The 17938-nt window shown below is 41.4% G+C and overlaps 1 protein-coding gene across 7 annotated transcripts in view; it reads right to left on the minus strand.

Annotated features, from left to right (window-relative positions):
- LOC145343183 (single-stranded DNA-binding protein 2) overlaps positions 1-17938 on the minus strand; it is a 406347-nt gene that overhangs the window by 12802 nt on the left and 375607 nt on the right. For all 7 annotated transcript variants that reach the window (XM_080189193.1, XM_080189192.1, XM_080189190.1 and 4 more), the window contains one exon: positions 7291-7389. In XM_080189193.1, the coding sequence (XP_080045319.1) occupies positions 7291-7389 (99 nt within the window). The remainder of the gene's footprint in view (positions 1-7290; positions 7390-17938) is intronic.

The raw sequence follows: 17938 nt of genomic DNA on the forward strand, positions 1-17938 counted from the left end.
TAAATAATCCTAGCTGAATCTCAAACATTTTTATCAAATCCACCTGATATCATTGACCAATCAATTTAATACTCAAAAGAAATCCAGATCAGAGAGGCACGACTGACTCCTTCTATAATCATATTTATATGATTTCTGTATTTGACCCAACTATTGAATGCATTCTGTAAATTGCCATGCAGCATTTGTCCCCAGCAGGGTTGCTAAACCAGAAAGTCTATAATTATTAGGATCATGGTCTAGGTCCATTCTCTATCTTTTTCCTGTTTGAGATCCAACGCGTTACGGTGGTATCGTCAGCAAACTTGAAAATCGAATTGGAGGGGAATTTGACCATACAATCATACGCGTAAAAGGAGTACAGAAGGGGCCAAGGACACAGTCCTGTGGGGCACTGGTGTTGAGGATAGTCGTGAAGGGAGTGTTGTTGCCTACGCTTGTGATCTTTTTTTTAAAATCACCCAAAAAGCCTGCTGCCAAAATTTATTTTAAATTAGGAAATATCACTCTAAGGATAAGGAAATATACACATCTTGCATACATACATTCTAATTACAGACTTGAAAAGACTGCACACATTCTGTCCATAATGGTCAACAAGTGTAAAAAGTTTACATTATAATACTGTTTATTATAAATAGAGGGATTCATCCAAATTTTCAAAAATGCAGATAGCAAGCTTGTTTCTGCAATTATGAGAAAAGGAATAAGTTCTCTTACAATAGAAGAAATGAGACAAGGAAAATAAATTGATAACTAATTAAATTGGTTAATGGTCACTGCATGCATTACAGGTCTAAATTTCACTCAAACAAAAAATGGAAGAAATCTTCAACTTTAGGATTCAGTTTCAGTTAACCTACAAGCTCTTTCCACCACGTATTTGGTGGTGTGTTACAGCTCAGTCAGCAAGTTGCTGTGGCAACATTCACTTGTTACATGCATATTGTAGTTTGGGGTTATTGGTAATGATATTTGTGGCTTCAAACATTATTTCTATTACCTGGTTGACCAGGAATCCTCTTACTGCATGTCACTGGCTTGTGTTAGAAGGATTTGCTGGTTGATCATTGTTTTTGATTTGATTTATTGTTGTCACATGTTTTGGGATGCAGTGAAAAGTTGTTTATTTATTAGTGTCTCAAGTAGGCGTAATTAACACTGCAATGAATTTACTGTGAAAATCCCCTAGCTGCCACACTCTGGCACTTGTTCGGGTAATCTGAGGAAGAATTTAATACAGCCAATGCACCTAACCAGCACGTCTTTTGGATTGTGGGAGGAAACCATGGGCACGTGTAGACTCCACACAGATAGTTACCCAAGCCTGAAATCGAGCTGGAGTCTCTGGTGCTATGAGGCAGCAGTGCTAATCACTGTGCTACCGTGCTTTCTTGCGCAAAACATACAGACAAAACATACTGTTCAGAGAGTACCTGGGCAAAGGAAAGTAGAGACTGCAGAATGTAATGTTAGAGTCATAGCTAGGGTGGAGAGAAAGATCAGCTTAATATATGGTTTAAAAAACTCAAAAGTTTAATGGCTGCAGGGAAGAAGCTGTTTTTGAGTCAGGTTAAAGCTCTGGATACAGAACTCATCTTTAGACCTCCACTTTCAAACTGTTTGGCTGTGTTATGAAAACACCTTTCTTGGAGATCATATCCTGGGGTGGGACAGGAACCCTGAGCTTCTGGTTCAGAGGAAGGAACTGTTACCGCTGCACCAAAGACCACTTTACAATTAATTTAGATCATTTTAAATCACAATTTGATTTATGTCCTTTTATATTAATCAATGTTTCAAATGTTTTCCTTTTAGCAAACATTGAAATCACTTTCCTGACACAGGAGCCGGAATTCTCGGACCGCTCTGGTCCCACTGCAGTGAGTAGAGATTTAGCTGAGTGCTAAATTCTCCATTCTCGCTGGCAGTGGCAACAGGGCATGGCAGACTGAAGAATTCTGGCTTCGAATTATGCCATAGGTATTTAAATCATTTTCAATTTCTTTTAATTCAAGCAAATTTAATATTTACTTCATGGAACAGTTATGCCAATGTAGAAACAGAAGAGGGCACCACCTGGTTACCGAGAAAGCAAAAAATTGAGAAATCAAAAATTTTATGTGCTGGGATTAATTAATGATGGGACCATATTTTTACATAAAAAATTGAAATCCATCAGAATAGAAGAGAAACAGCGCATTTTATTAAGATGATGCACCTTAGGCCCATTTTTAAATCGACAAAAACATTTAGTCAGCTTTTCAAATGGATTGAATTAGAAAGTTTAGCTTACACTTGCTATCCATTCAAATCTAATGATATTGGAGAATGATTAGCTCAGAATATCTACCCTCCTGTGGAGCAGCCATTATAATTTACTCAAACCTTTCATACACAATACGAACCATGGGGTTATAATCTCATGAAATGGAGAAAATGACCTTACACCCTCCAGGCTTGCATTAAACTGGTTAATTTGTGGCTTTTTAATTTTAAAACCCAGGTTCTTGGGTTCTGTTCTCATACAATAACTTGAGTCAATGTATGAAAGTACTGTGCAAACACAATCTATACTGACTGGATCTATTGGGGCGAACTTTCCCGTCCCACCTGCCACGGGTATTGTAGCAGACAGAGTGGATCCTGGAAAGATCCGTTGACCTCGGGTGGGATTTTCTAGTTTTGGGGGAGCGCAGAAGGAAAATCCCATCCATAATGTCAAAGTTTTTCATGTAATGTATTTGCCTGAACATAAATTTAAAAGTAAAAAATGTGTTTACTTGCTACTTAAAAAGTTATCTGGTAAAACTTCTGAATACCAACTCATCCTCAGACCTCCACTTTTTGTGCTTGTACAATGATGACCTGGTACAAATATTCTGCTATATTTATATCTATGTTCATCAGCATTTTATACACTGATATCTTCACTTGTTCCTTTTCCTGCAGTGAAAACAAACTAAGCTCTGAGAATCTATCTTATAACAAGGACACTGCAGTGTACCACCTGCAGCCCCCACTCCTCCGGCAGGACTCCCTCCCACCAACAGATAAGCCCCAGAATCGTCTCTGGTGCTCTTTTCTCATCCCCCTCCATTTATTATCACCTAACTAAAAATAGTGCACCCAAAACTGCCCACAATATTCCAAAGAAGCACTCACCAGCTATTTAAATAAGGCAGAATGACTTCTTTTTACTTATAGACAAAAGCCTTTGAGATGGTTCCTAGTATTTGATTTGCTTTCTGATAATAGCTTCATCTTTACTTCAGTGAATGATTAATAATTATACCTAAAAGTGAATAAATACCACTTAAATGTTAATATTTCAACTGTTTTTTATTCTAATGTACTGTCATTTAGACGAAAATGCATGTGTTGTTCCTTAAGCAATTACAATGAATGATCTAGAATCTTAGCCTTTTAAATCGTCCTTGTATTTTCACATTGATCACAAAGCTTGATATTATGTAATTAATTTACCATTTTGCAGTATTTCCCAAGTTATTTACGAACAATATAAATATCAATAGGCCCAAGCAAACCCCAGTTTAATTCTGTTAGTTCGTGCTCGACAGAACTTTCCCATTTATCACCTTGTATTTCCAAAAGTTCGTACGTAGAACTTTTTTAAAATGCCTTCTGGAAACTATCAGCAATACTCTCATCCTCTAGTACAGTGACCCATTCAAAATAATTCAGCTGGTGAACCAGGAATGACCTATTGGTTCCAAGTCAATACTGAATACTTCTTGCAGCCTTAATGATCTTTAGATGACCACTGCCAACATAAAAAATACACTAGGAGGAGGACATACAGCCCCTTTGGTCTGTCCCGCCATTCGACAAGATCATGATCTTCTGCATCAGCTCCATTTTCTCACTCTTTCTCCTTACCCCTTGATTTCCTTAATACTCAAAAAAGCTTACTGATCATTTTGAATATATTAAACAACTAAGCACCCCACAGTCCCCTGGGATACAGAATGCCAAAGATTCACACCTCTCAGAGTGCCCCCACTAAAACACACTCGTTTGGGGCACATAAAGTGCTGTCCATTGTCACTACAAGAGAGACAACATTTCAACTAAATCACTTACTCTTATAGGCATCAGATATTATAGGCTCATTCTACTCAATCTTTCCTTACAGGGCAATCCTCTCGTCGCAAGGATCAATCTAGTGAATCATTATTGCAGCTTATCTAAGGCAGGTCTGTCCTCTTCAGGCAAGGTGACAAAAACCTGATCAAGTACTTCAGATGTGATCTCATCGAAGACCCATATAATTACAGCATGACCTGCATACTCTTATGTACCAACTCTCTAGCAATAAATAGAACATACCATTTGCCTTTATAATTCCTTGATATTTCCATGTCTACACACCAACTTTCTATGGCTCACAGACGAGAATAACCAAACCATTCTAAATACCAACCTTTACTGGTCCCTCACCTTTTAAAAAATATTCTGGTTTTCCATCCTTCATATAAAAGAGGATAATTTCACATTTTCACACATCATACTCCATCTAAAATATTCTTGCTCAATCACTTAACTGGTTCACATCCCTCTACATCTTGTTCACAGATTACATAGGATCATAGGAAAACAGGAACAGGAGAAGGCCAGTCAGCTGCTCAAGTCTGCTCTGCCACTTAACTAGAGATCATAGCTGATCTTTTATGTCAATTGCATCTTCCTACACTAACCCTGTGTCCCATGATGCAGCTCAGCAATGTTGGCGATATAATTACGAAGGGGACTGTGAGCTTTATTTAGATTGACAGCTTTATGAGCATCTGAATAGATTTTTTTTCAAGTGGTGGTTGAAAGCTGGGTATTTGTTTGAGAGTTCTATGCACTCTCAATACGATTAAGGTTTTTGAACAAGTTTTTACATTGTTTTTATGATTTCATGAACGTTTCATGTCTTCCCAATATTGACAGAGGGCTCATGAATTCTTTCCATGATGTATACGTATGAGTGAACATGGAAGATAGAAGGAGGCAGTGAGGGATGGAGGGGGTCGCTGAGGTATGAAGGAGGCTTGGGGGAATATGATGTAAGTTGCTGGGGTGCCTAACAGAACTGGGTTGAAATCTCAGAAACAAAGAAGGATCTTCTAAGCTGCCTACCTTGGCATCAGCTCATCTTCATTCCAACTCATACCTGCCCCAAGAAACAGTGGCTGTGACTCCAGCCCATGCAAATTGTGTAGGTGTGTATGTTTGGGCAGGTGGTGACATCAGGGAATAGCCTGACTCATAATTCCTACCTTCAGGAAGAAAGTTCAGGCCGAGTAGTCTGAAACAATTACAGTATTAAAATACAGTTTGAAATTTGCTTGAACATTTAACTAAAGAAATGCCAATACATTAACAAACTTACACATTAAAAAGAACAATAAATGTTTTTGAGGAGGGAGCAATGAAGAGGAGAGTAAATTGGAACAAAATTCTACCACTTTACCATCAGATTGTCTCAATACAGAATACTTGTGAAAAATATTGTTGGTCAAGTCACACATTAAGATTCAAGCACATAATCTAGCCTGACTTTTTCGAACAGCAGAGGGGGGTGTTGCAGTATCTGATCTGTCATTAAGCCAAATACTCATCTGCGATCTCAATAGGACACCAATGATCACACAACACAATCTGAAGAACATAGGGTTCACTTGGATGCCTAGCCAGCATTCCCGAATCAACCAACAACACCAAAAACATAAGGTACTGCTGTCGCTTCATTGTTGCTGGGTCATTATCCAAAAATTCCCTACCTAACACCATTTGTGAGAGCAGAACAGGGACCTCAATGATTCAAAGGAGAAAGCACACCGTCTTCTCAGAGCACTAGGGACGGGCAGTAAATGAGTCTTTGTCAGCATCACCTATATTACAAGTACAAATATTTTAAAATTTCAGGTCATTCAATTTTTTTGCTGCTTGTAAAACCTACTGTGCATGAATTAATTGCTGTATTTACCCATGCTACAATATCATCTATTTCAAAGTAAAATGCTGGTTGCAAACTACTGAGGAAGCTGGGTGGTGGTGTTTATATACACTTATACACACACGTGCATGCCTGAATTCTGTTTTCTTTCAAGAGAAAATACAATTGTCAATGCAGTTTCATGGAGGTTAACTATTGTCAGTCAGCGCTGGGTTTTGTGAATGTTGGTTTCATCGAGGGCATTCAGGACCATGAACTCCGCTGATTTGCACTCAACTAAATCACATAGGGTCAAAGTGCAGACTGTCAGACATATCAACCTAGCAACTATTCTCCTTCTCACAGACCAAACATGGGTGTTTTCTGGAAGGTTGCAGTTACAATGGCATATTGTAGAATCCTTCAGGGATTAACACTCACCTTCACTCTCTCCCACAGTTATTATCAATGGGGCACATTTATTACAGGGATTCTCCCCCAAAAACAGTGCCCTAATTTACTTAGTTTTAACAAATGAAAAATCTGTGATCCTTTAAATATTAGTTCAACTACTATCACATGTTCACCAGATTGGATTGGCAAAATATGCAATTAAACAACATCTAACACTTGAACTCCATAGATTAAATAAATATATTCCAGTGTTTATGATCATCAGAAATTGCTTAGCAAAGATGAACTTTTTAAAATTAATGCAGAACTGAAATAGAATAAGTGTGACATGAGAAAAAACTTTTTCACGTAATGAACGGCTCATATCTGGAATGCACTGCCTGGAAGTGTGGTGGAGGCAGGTTCTCCTGAGGCATTCAAGGAGGCATTAGATGATTACTTGAGCAGAAACAATGTGCAGGGGTACGGGGAAAAGGCAGGGGAATGGCAGTAAGTCATGATGCTTGCTTGGAGAGCTGGTGCAGGCAAAATGGGCCGTCAATTTTCAGATTCTGTGAACAGTACTAAAAAATAACACTCACATACAAGTCGTGCTATGTTGAAAATACAATTTATATTGCGTCCTTCCATCAAAATTCAGATATTCAGGCTCCAAGTCTCATTGTAGAAGAGGAATAATTATAGAATAGTTGGGTAACCAAAAAGAGACAATCTCAAGAGTAAGTTATTTTTCTTAACTATGTGTGACTGTACACACAATATGGAAAATCGATAGCTACTAATCACCAAAAAGGAATTCAGCAGGCATTTGCAAGTTTCAAAATAAATTTCCAGATGAATCAGAACTGCATATACTCCCCATATATTTTATCCAAGTAATGGCTCTAATGTGCTGAGCAGTGCATTGGCCATTAAAAGAAAAGAATACTTACGCTGTCACTCTGAAAGGGATTCAGGAAGTTCCCACCCATTTCTCCGTCATCACGTGGAGTGCCAGGCGGATTACTCATACTTATGTTACTGGGAGAATTCTATGGGCAGACACAAATAAATGAACATTCATCAATCTGATTGCAAGCTTTAATCACATTACAATGCAAAGAGGCTTGATAAAAAACTAATAATAAATTATGCTAGACATTCTTAGAATATGTACGTTAAACAGAGTTCTAACACATTTTATCCTGGGTGTTCCCACTTGAAACCACAATATCTGTACCTAGAAAACTATTTTTAGAAGACAAACTCCTTTCAACAATTAAAAGTAAATTAAACTCTTAGCTGAAGATCTCATTTGTTCCTGAAATGCAAATAAAGTTATGGGCACAGTTTCTTAACAACTGGGTGTACATATGTACTTGTGCATGGTAGCAATGCAAATATGTCTATTTCAATGATTTGCATAATTACCATATTCTAATTTATATCATTTTAGTTCTCTATTATATGTATTTATGCATGAAGAAACAATGCAAATTTGCCAAATTTGAAATCATCATTCTTATCGCCAGTGACAAGAAAAAACTGAAAACCCCATTGCCTTCCCTTACGGTCCATAATCAGCATGTTTTTTGAAAAGGAAGAGCTCTATGTTTCTTAATCCTTAAGTGCGCGTACAATCTGAATAATCAGCAGGAAGCTTTTGAGAGTTTAAATAAAGAGGATTATTCATCCCAAAAACCCAATGATATGCCACTCACTCACCTTCGAGTGGAAAATACAGTGAGAGGCAATAGTGGGACCTTTACAATTTATAAACAAAAGAATAATTTGTAATTCACATAACTGTCTTGTCTTGGAAAATACACAGTGCAGGCCTGGTGAAGAAGAGGTTCATCACTCCTGAAGTGTAATTAGAAAATTGCGGTTGTTTTACGATTCCCTTGAAGAAATAGACTTGCTGCAAGTCAGAGTACTTTAATCTTGTTGCCAGGAGATCAGTTTTGTGTTATCTCCATGTTTTAATGTGCAGATTTTGCTGCTCTTTCTTCTGCTTCTGCTGGGGAGTTTTTGAGATGCTCTGTTCTATTGGAGCACTTAAAAGGGAAACTTAAATATCCAAGTGGTTTCTCACTGTGCCCTTTTCCAAACACAATTGCCAAAAAAGCTCCACCTTCATTCGCGACTGGGATTCTCAGTGAAATTGAATGAAACTTTGGCTGGAATGCCAAACTTTCTGTTCTCACTTGCAGTGGGATGGCCATGGATGAAATTGGAGAATCCTGCCCAGTGTTGTACTTACTGAATTAACCACAGCCTGGGCCACTGTTTGCAGGCATTCACCATTGGGGGTTTAGATAATCACTATCTTTGAGCAGAATTCTCCAAAGTCTCTGATGACAGGTTCAACAGCAGGCAGTGAGGTGGACGGGAGAAGGAGGAAGAGGAGGAAAAATTCAATGGGAGGCCCAAAAAATTGGTTTTACGGTGATGAGAATTTACAGTGGGATTTTCTACTCGTGTCCACCATGGCAGATCAGGAAACCACTGGTGGCTCACAATAAAAGTATTTGCATCCTGCTAATGGGATGCAGATGAACTTCAGGCCACCAACAAGAAACTACCTGCGAAACATGCTTGAAATGACATGCAGGTGTCAGGACTCATGCCTCCAGAGTTAAGGCTGGAGGCTGACTGCAACCCTGAACCCTGGAACACCACAACAGTGGATGGGTAGAGCATCTACAGGTAGACTTTCCTGATTCAGTGTCCACATCTTCTAGACACAGAATGTTCCTGGAGATCAATCCCCTTTCTCAGGAGGACTATCTTCCGACTTCGGGGTGGTCGCAGAGATCCAACTTCATTTTCAGAAGGTCCTCATTTTTTTAATGATAAGTCAATGATGTTGGATGCCTTTTCACTATGGTACCTGGATACATGGCAGATTACAGCACCTGTTAGAGATGGATCTCGAAGGCTGGCTCCATCAGGCCACGCCCCACCAGAGTGGCATCGCAAACCACATCCCCAGATTCTCTATGCACCATGTGTCAGAGAATTTGGAGAGAAAACCTGCTTCATGGCTAGAGAGCTACATGCCAGTCTTCAGACTGAAACTGACACTGACAAATTTTAGGACAATTCCATCCAGTGGGTCTTTATTTTTCAGTTCAAGCAACTCTACCGCAGAGCCACTGGACACTGATGTTACATTGACTTGCAGCTTGAGATTTCAGGTACCAATTGAGATTCATTGAAAAAAAAAGAAACTGCCAACAGAAATCTGTACATTCAAATGTTTGAAATACGTATGTTACAGAAGTAGCATATTGTTGCGTATATTACAACTCAGGAATTGTCATAAATCATGTTAAAATAGCACAAATTTGGTTGGCAGTCAGTGACTAGTGGTGTACCTCAGGGATCAGTGTTGGAACCACAATTATTTACAGTTTACATAGATGATTTGGAGTTGGGGACCAAGTGCAGTGTGTCCAAGTTCACAGATGACACTAAGATGAGTGGTAAAGCAAAGTGTGCAGGGGCACTATTTTGCCAAAGGGTTGTGCAGCACGATTCATAATCACTGATATTTTTGCAGGCAGAGTACGTATGGGAGTGCCTCAGAGTGGGTCTAAAAGTCAGATCTGAAACATTCCCAGTTTGTAGATGCTATAATAACAGACGAATGGACACCATGTGACAATCGCCAGGTAAGAGTGTTCCCTTCCAATCGAGGAACATTTCAGCAGCTAAGGACATTCAGGGCCTTATTTTACCATTTTGATTCTAGAAGTGCTAGGCAGATTTCAGCTCCGACTTTTAGACCCGTTCTCAGGCGCCCCCCCGCCATACGCACTCTACCTTCAAAAATATCAGCTATTCCGAATTGCGCTACACAAGCCTGTGGGTGGGACTTAACACGCCTGAAACCCTGCAGCTCCGATCGGCGCCTCCAACTCTGCACGCAGAGAAAAAAAGATAGAATGCTTCTCCTGCCACATCCCTCCTGGGCCGGATAATGCCTCCCCCGGCCCTCACAGACATTGCCCCACCCTCATAATATTACTGGCCCCCTTATCTACCCCACATCCCCGCTAGCAAGACTGATCGCAGGCTCCTCCCCCTACCCCCAACCGAGCTCAGGCAGAGTGGCAGCAGATTACCCTTCCCCCCCACTGATCACAGGCAGAGTGGCAGTGGACCCCCTTTCGCCATCGGGACCCCCCCCGCCAACCTCCCCACTGATCTCAAGCAGAGAGCCATTGGACGCCAGCACTTGTCTCCTCACTAATGGAGCGCCTGAATCAGACTTATATGGAGCTTGTCTGTTTCGCACCAATTCTGGATGGGTGGGCAGCCCATTAAGTCAACTTAAATGCATGCAAATACACTTAAATGGCCGTCGTGCCCATTTCTGGCACGGTCCCAATCGCAACCATTTTTGGGCCTTGGTGAAGGGGGAACTGGTGCAGAAGGGGGCACGGATCACACTACTTGCCTCAAGCCCAACTTTTTACCTAGTCTCCACGCCCAGAAACGGGTGCAATGTGATGGTAAAATCGGGCCCGAAGTCTGCAAAGGGATATAGACAGTTTAATTGAATGGGCAAGGGTCTGGCAGATGGAGTGCAATTTTAGCAAATGTGAGTTCATCCATTTTGATAGGAATAATAAAATGGACTATTATTTAAATGGTAAGAAGTAGCAGCATGCTCTGTGCAGGGGGACCTGGGTGTCCTTGTGCACGAATTCCAAAAAGTTGGTTTACAGTGCAGCAGGCAATTAAAAAGGCAAATCAAATTTGTTCTTCATTGCTACGGGTTGGAGTTTAAAAACAGGGAGATTATAGTGTAACTGTATATGGTGCTGGAGAGGCCACGCCTGGGGTACTTTGTACAGTCTGAAATATCCTTATTTGAGAAAGGATATCCTGAGAATGTCAGGGTGCAGAGGAGATTCACTACATTGATTCCGGAGTTTAGAGGGTTGGCTTATGAAGAGAGACTGAGTAGACTGGGACTATACTTATTGGAATTCAGAAAAATGAGGGGGGATCTTATATAAACATATAACAACATGAAGGAAATAGATATGATAGAAGTAGGGAGGTTGTCTCCATTGGCAGGTGAAACTAGGATACGGGGGCAGGGAGAGGAGGGGGGTAGCCTCAAAATAAGGGGGAGCAGATTTAGGACCGAGTTGAGGAAGAATTCTTCACCCAAATGGTTGTGAGCGTGCGGAATTCCCTGCCCATTGAAGCAGTTGAGGCTACCTCTTTGAATGTTTTTAAGGCAAAGATAGAGTTTTGAACAGTAAAGGAATTAAGGATTCTGATAGGACGGCTGGTAAGTGGAGTTGACTCCACGAAAAGATCAGCCGTGATCTTATTGAATGCTGGAGTAGGATTGAGGGGCCAAATGGCCTACTCCGGCTCCTAGTTGTTATGCCCTTATGTAAATCACTATGCATTTTAAAGATTATTATTAATCACCATTTCATAAAAATCCTAAGCCACATGATTGTTATTTCTGGTATAGTTTATAGATTGTGACCTGAATTCAACTCTTATCAATAGGTAGTTTAGGTAATCCTAAATTTAGCCTGTCATTCTTGACATGAAATGAACTGGGGCTTCAGGAGGAGTTAAAATACAGCAGCTACTTCCCTAACATCAATGGGGTCTGACTCCAAATTTAGTCCAAGGACTGAGTGATGGGAGCAGTGATGAATTGCCTAACAAATCAAACCTACCAGGGGATTTCTTTTTCAGGCTTTCTTGAGAAGGGGTGGGATCTACAGAAACCCAAGTGTTACCTTCAATTCAGGCTTCATTCTCCCTCTTTTGGCTGCGATCAGTTTCTGCTCTGGCAGCTATCATTTTGTCAACAGAGTCCAAATTGCTTTTAAATATCCCTTCAAGGGTGTTAACATGTCATTGCTGCCTGCTCTATCCTACCTCCATCTATCCTATGTGACTCCATACTGCTATATTGCCCGCCCACAAATCAGACCATAAGGCTGTGCTCCTGCTCCCAGCTTATAAGCAAAAACTGAAACAGGAGAAACCATCAAAGAAAGTCATGCAATGTTGGTCTGAGGAATTGGATGATCTCCTATGAGACTGCTTGGAGTCAGTGGACTGGTCAGTATTTAAAAACTCTGACCAGCCTGAACGAGAACGTCACGACAGTAACTGACTTCATTAGTAAGTGTGTTAATAGTAAGTAAGTAGTTAATTAGTTAGTAATAAGACTGTGTGCCAAAGAAACAAATGTGTGTGCTCTCCAACCAGAAACTATGGATGGACAGGGATATCCACTGCTTGCTAAAGTCCAGATCTCAGACTTTCAAGTCAAGCGGCCCTGATCTACACAAGAAAGCCAAATACGATCTAAGGGGATCCATCAAAGATGCCAAAAGACTGTACTGGACCAAGCTACAGTCCCAGGCTAGCTACACAGGCCCCTGCCGACTACAGAACATAGAACATTACAGTGCAGAACAGGCCCTTCGGCCCACGATGTTGCGCCGACCAGTTAAAAAACAATGACCCTCTAACCTAAACCAAACCCTTACCATCCATAAACCTATCCACGGATCTCTTAAACGCCCCCAAACTAGGCGCATTTACAACTGCAGCAGGCAGGGCATTCCAATCCCTCACCACCCTCTGGGTAAAGAACCTACCCCTGACATCCGTCCTATAACTACCACCCCTTAATTTAAAGCTATGCCCCCTCGTGCTAGCTTTCTCCATCCGAGGAAAAAGGCTATCGCTGTCCACCCTATCTAAACCTCTAATCATCTTATATGTTTCAATAAGGTCCCCTCGTAGCCACCTTCTTTCTAACGAAAACAACCTCAAATCCCTCAGTCTCTCCTCATAGGACCTCCCCTCCATACCAGGCAACATCCTGGTAAACCTCCTCTGCACCCTCTCCAAAGCCTCCACATCCTTCCTATAACGTGGGGACCAGAACTGCACACAATACTCCAAGTGCGGACGCACCAGAGTTTTGTACAGTTGCAACATGACGCTGCGGCTCCTAAATTCAATCCCCCTACCAATAAACGCCAAGACACCGTATGCCTTCTTAACAACCCTATCTACTTGATTCCCAACTTTCAGGGATCTATGTACACATACACCTAGATCCCTCTGTTCATCCACACTATTCAGAGTCCTACCGTTAGCCCTATACTCTACACATCTGTTATTCCTACCAAAGTGAATTACCTCACACTTTTCCGCATTAAACTCCATCCTCCACCTCTCGGCCCAGCTCTGCAACTTATCCAAGTCTCCCTGTAGACTAAGACACCCTTCCTCACTATCTACCACACCTCCGACTTTGGTGTCATCAGCAAATTTACTAATCCACCCAACTATACCCTCATCCAGATCATTTATAAAAATTACAAACAGCAGTGGCCCCAAAACAGATCCCTGAGGCACACCACTCGTAACTGAACTCCATGTCGAATACTTACCATCAACCACCACCCTCTGTCTCCTATCCGCCAGCCAATTCCTAATCCAATTTCCTAGATCACCCTCAATCCCATACATCTGCAATTTCTGCAGAAGCCTTCCATACTGAACCTTATCAAACGCCTTACTAAAGTCCATATATACCACGTCAACTGCCTTACCCCCATCCACCTCTTTGGTCACTTTCTCAAAAAACTCAATAAGGACCTTACTATGGTAAGGTCTGCGAGACATAACAGGTCACAAGATAAAGGCATGTAAAATTGCCAGCACCAATGCACCCCTCCCTGACAAACTCAATGCATTCTATGCACATTTTGAGCAAGAGATCAGCGAGACCACACCCTCCACCCTGGAAGCCCTGGATGAACCTATAGCTGGGGTCACCATTGCAGATGTCAGAACAGCTTTCTCGAAGGTCAACCCACAGAAAGCGATTGGCCCAGATGGGGTACTTGGACGAGCACTCAGATGCTGCGCGGATCAGCTGGCAGAGGTATTTACAGACATTTTCAACCTTTCTTTACAACAATCTGAGGTTCCTATCTGCTTTAAGAAAATGACCATCATTCTGGCACCTAAGAGAAACCAAGCAGCATGCCTCAATGACCATCATCTGGTGGCTCTGACATCCAACATAATGAAGTGCTTTAAAAGGCCAGTCATGGTCCGAATCAATTCCAGCCTCCTGGACTACCTGGGTCTATTACAGTTTGTCTATCACCGCAACAGGTCCACAGCAGACTCCATCTCCCTGGCCGTGCACTCAATCCTGGAACACTAGACAACAAAGACAGCTATGTCAGACTCCTATTTAATGGCTACAGCTCAGCCTTCAACACCATTATTCCCATGAAACTCATCTCCAAATTCCGTGGCCTGGGCCTCGACACCTGCCACTGCGACTGGGTCCTGAACTTCCTAACTTACAGACCACAATCAGTAAGGATAGGCAACAACACCTCCTCCACGATCATCTTACACATTGGTGCCCAACAAGGGGCCCCTACTATACTCATTATATACCTATGACTGTGTGGCCAAATTCCCCTCCAATTCGATTTTCAAGTTTGCTGACGACGCCACTGTAGTGGGATAGACTTCAAACAATGACAAGACTGAGTACAAGAATGAGATAGAGAATCTGGTGAACTGGTGCGATGACAATAATCTCTCTCTCAATGTCAACAAAACGAAGGAGATTGTCATTAACTTCAGGAAGCATAGAGGAGAACATGTTCCTGTCTACATCAAAGGGGACGAAGTAGAAAAGGTTGAGAGCTTCAAGTTTTTAGGTATCCAGATCGCTAACAACCTGTCCTCGTCCCACCATGCCAACACTATAGTTAAGAAAACCCAGCAATACTTATCTACTTTCTCAGAAGACTCAGGAAGTTTGGCATGTCAGTTACAATTCTCACCAACTTTTACAGATGCACTGTAGAAAGCATTCTTTCTGGTTGTATCACTCTGCCCAAGACCGCAAGAAACTACAAAAGGTTATGAATGTAGCCCAATCCATCACGCAAATCAGCCTCCCATCCATTGACTCTGTCTACACTTACTGCTGCCTCTGCAAAGCAGCCAGCATAATTAAGGACCCCATGCAACCCGGACCTTCTCTCTTCCATCTTCCGTCGGAAAAAAGATTCAGAAGTCTGAGGTCATGTACCAACCGAGTCAAGAACAGCTTCTTCCCTGCTGCCGTCAGACTCTTAAATGGACCTACCTTGCATTTAGTTGATCTTTCTGTACACTCTAGCTATGACTGTAACACTACATTCTGCACGCTCTAGTTTCCTTCTCTATGAATGGTATGTATAGCGTGAAAGAATTAATACTTTTCACTGTATGCTAATGCACGTGACAATAATAAATCAAATCAAATGTTCCACATAACATAGTTGACTGGTATTGTCATTACAGAAACAGGCATGGATACTTAACACTGCTTTGTTAGTGTAGCACACGTTCCAAAAGTAAATATTTAAAACTTGTTATAATTTTCATGATTGATTTTATATTTCAAAACTGGTTGTTTACAGTGTTCATTCAAAAATGCTTAGATTACACCTATAAGTTTCATATCTGTTTAAGTTAGTCATTACAATGCAGAATGGTGCTTTACTGATTTCAACAATCTAAATACAGCCAATAGTTCTATCAATTATAAACTATTCTCAAACATAGAGTGGGTTTTTCCAGCCTTGCTCACCACTTGGGATCATCCAGTCCTGCTGGAAGACAATGAACTTTTGCCTAGGCCACTAGGTGATTCCTGCTAAGAAGAGGCTGGAAAACCCCAGCCATGGACGAGTTCTGAAGCTGCTCAAAGTTGTTTCATAGGGATATGGTTATAAATTCATTTCATAAAGAATGGATGATGATCTCCTGTTTGTACCAGATATAAACTGTCTCATTTTTGCAATGAAGACATAACAAACATCAATATTTATGAGACTCTCAAGTTTTAATTTAATAATACTACAAAATGAAAATTAAAAAATAACTGCCTAATCTAAAGACATTGGAAGCAAACTGAAGCATGTTGATCTAACATAAATCAGACTTGGGATCGAACCCTGGACACGGGATTTACATAGTTCACAATGCAGAAGGGATGGGATCAACAGCAGTTGGTCAGGGAGTAGAGAGACTGTGGAGAACTCAGTGAATGGGTCCAGTAAGTCTAAGAGGAATATAACACATGGAGAGTGCACTAAACATGACAGGGCAGATGGTCTGAGGTGTGTTTAATGCAAGGAATATGGTACGTAAGGCGGAAGCTTGGATTACTACACGGAACTGTGATGTTGCGGCAATTACAGATGAAACAAGGACAGGACTGGCAGCTTAGCATTCTAGGAATTAGATGCTTCAGGCGAGATAGAGAGGGTGTCAAAACAGGTTGGGTGCTGCTTTACTGAGTAGGGAGAATGTCACATACAGAGGGAGGACATCTCGGTGGGATCATGCAGTGAGGCCAAATGGGTAGTACTCAGGAACAGGAGTAGTGCAATCACATGGTTGGGGTGTATTACAGATCTCCCAACAACCAGCATGAAGTGGAGGAACTGATTTGTCAGCAGATTATAGGAAGATGTAAAAACAACAGGGTTGTTGTGATGGGGTGATTTTAACTTCCCCAACATAGACTGGGACTCCTTTAGTGCCAGGGACTTGGTTGGGGCAGAATTTTTTCAGTGTATCCAAGAGTGCTTCCCAAAGCAATATGTAGATAGTCCAACTCAGGAAGGAGTTATCTTAGACCTGGTTCTAGGAAACAAAGCCAGACAGATGATTGATGTCTTAGTGGGGGGCCATTTTGGGAACACTGATCCCAATTCTATAAGTTTTAAAATACCTCCAGAAAAGGATAGAAGTCAGCCCAGAGTGAAGATATTAAACTGGGGGAGAGTTAACTGTGATGGTATTAGGCAGGAGCTAGGGAATGTTGACTGGGGGCGGCTGTTTGAGGGTAAATCCACATCTGATATGTGGGAGTCTTTTAAAAGTCAGTTGTTAACAACTCAGGACAAGTATGTCTCTATAAAAATGAAGGATAAAGATGGCAAGATTAAGGAACTCTGGATGACAAGAGAGATTGTGAGTTTAGTGAAAAAGAAAGAGGCATACATAAATTTCAGGAAATTGAAAATGGACAAGGCTCTTGAGGAATACGAAGATAGCAGGAAAGAGCTTAAACAGGGATTTAGGCGGTCAAAAAGGGGCCATGAAATGTCCTCGGCAAGCAGGATTAAGGAGAACCCCAAGGCTCTTATGCATATATAAGGAGGAAGAGAGTAGCTAAGGAAAGGGTAGGTCCACTCAAGGGCAGTGGAGGGAATTTATGTGTGAAGCCAGATGAGGTGGGTGAGGAATTAATGAGGACTTTGCATCAGTATTCACAAGGGAGAAGGAATGAGATGGATGGTGATTGTAGAAAGGAGGATGTTGACGTTCCAAGACATGTTGGGATTAAAAAGAGGGGAGGTATTGGAGGTTTTGAAAAACATTAAGGTGGACAAGTCCCCAGGGCCAGATAGGAGAGGTAAGGGAAGTAATTTCTGAGGGCTTGGCCAAAATCTTTGTATCCTCGTCAGCCACGGGCAAGGTACCAGAAGGTTGGAGAGTAGCTAACAT

Source organism: Carcharhinus amblyrhynchos, chromosome 5 (assembly GCF_965287045.1).
Source record: "Carcharhinus amblyrhynchos chromosome 5, sCarAmb.v2.hapA, whole genome shotgun sequence".
NCBI lineage: Eukaryota > Metazoa > Chordata > Chondrichthyes > Carcharhiniformes > Carcharhinidae > Carcharhinus > Carcharhinus amblyrhynchos.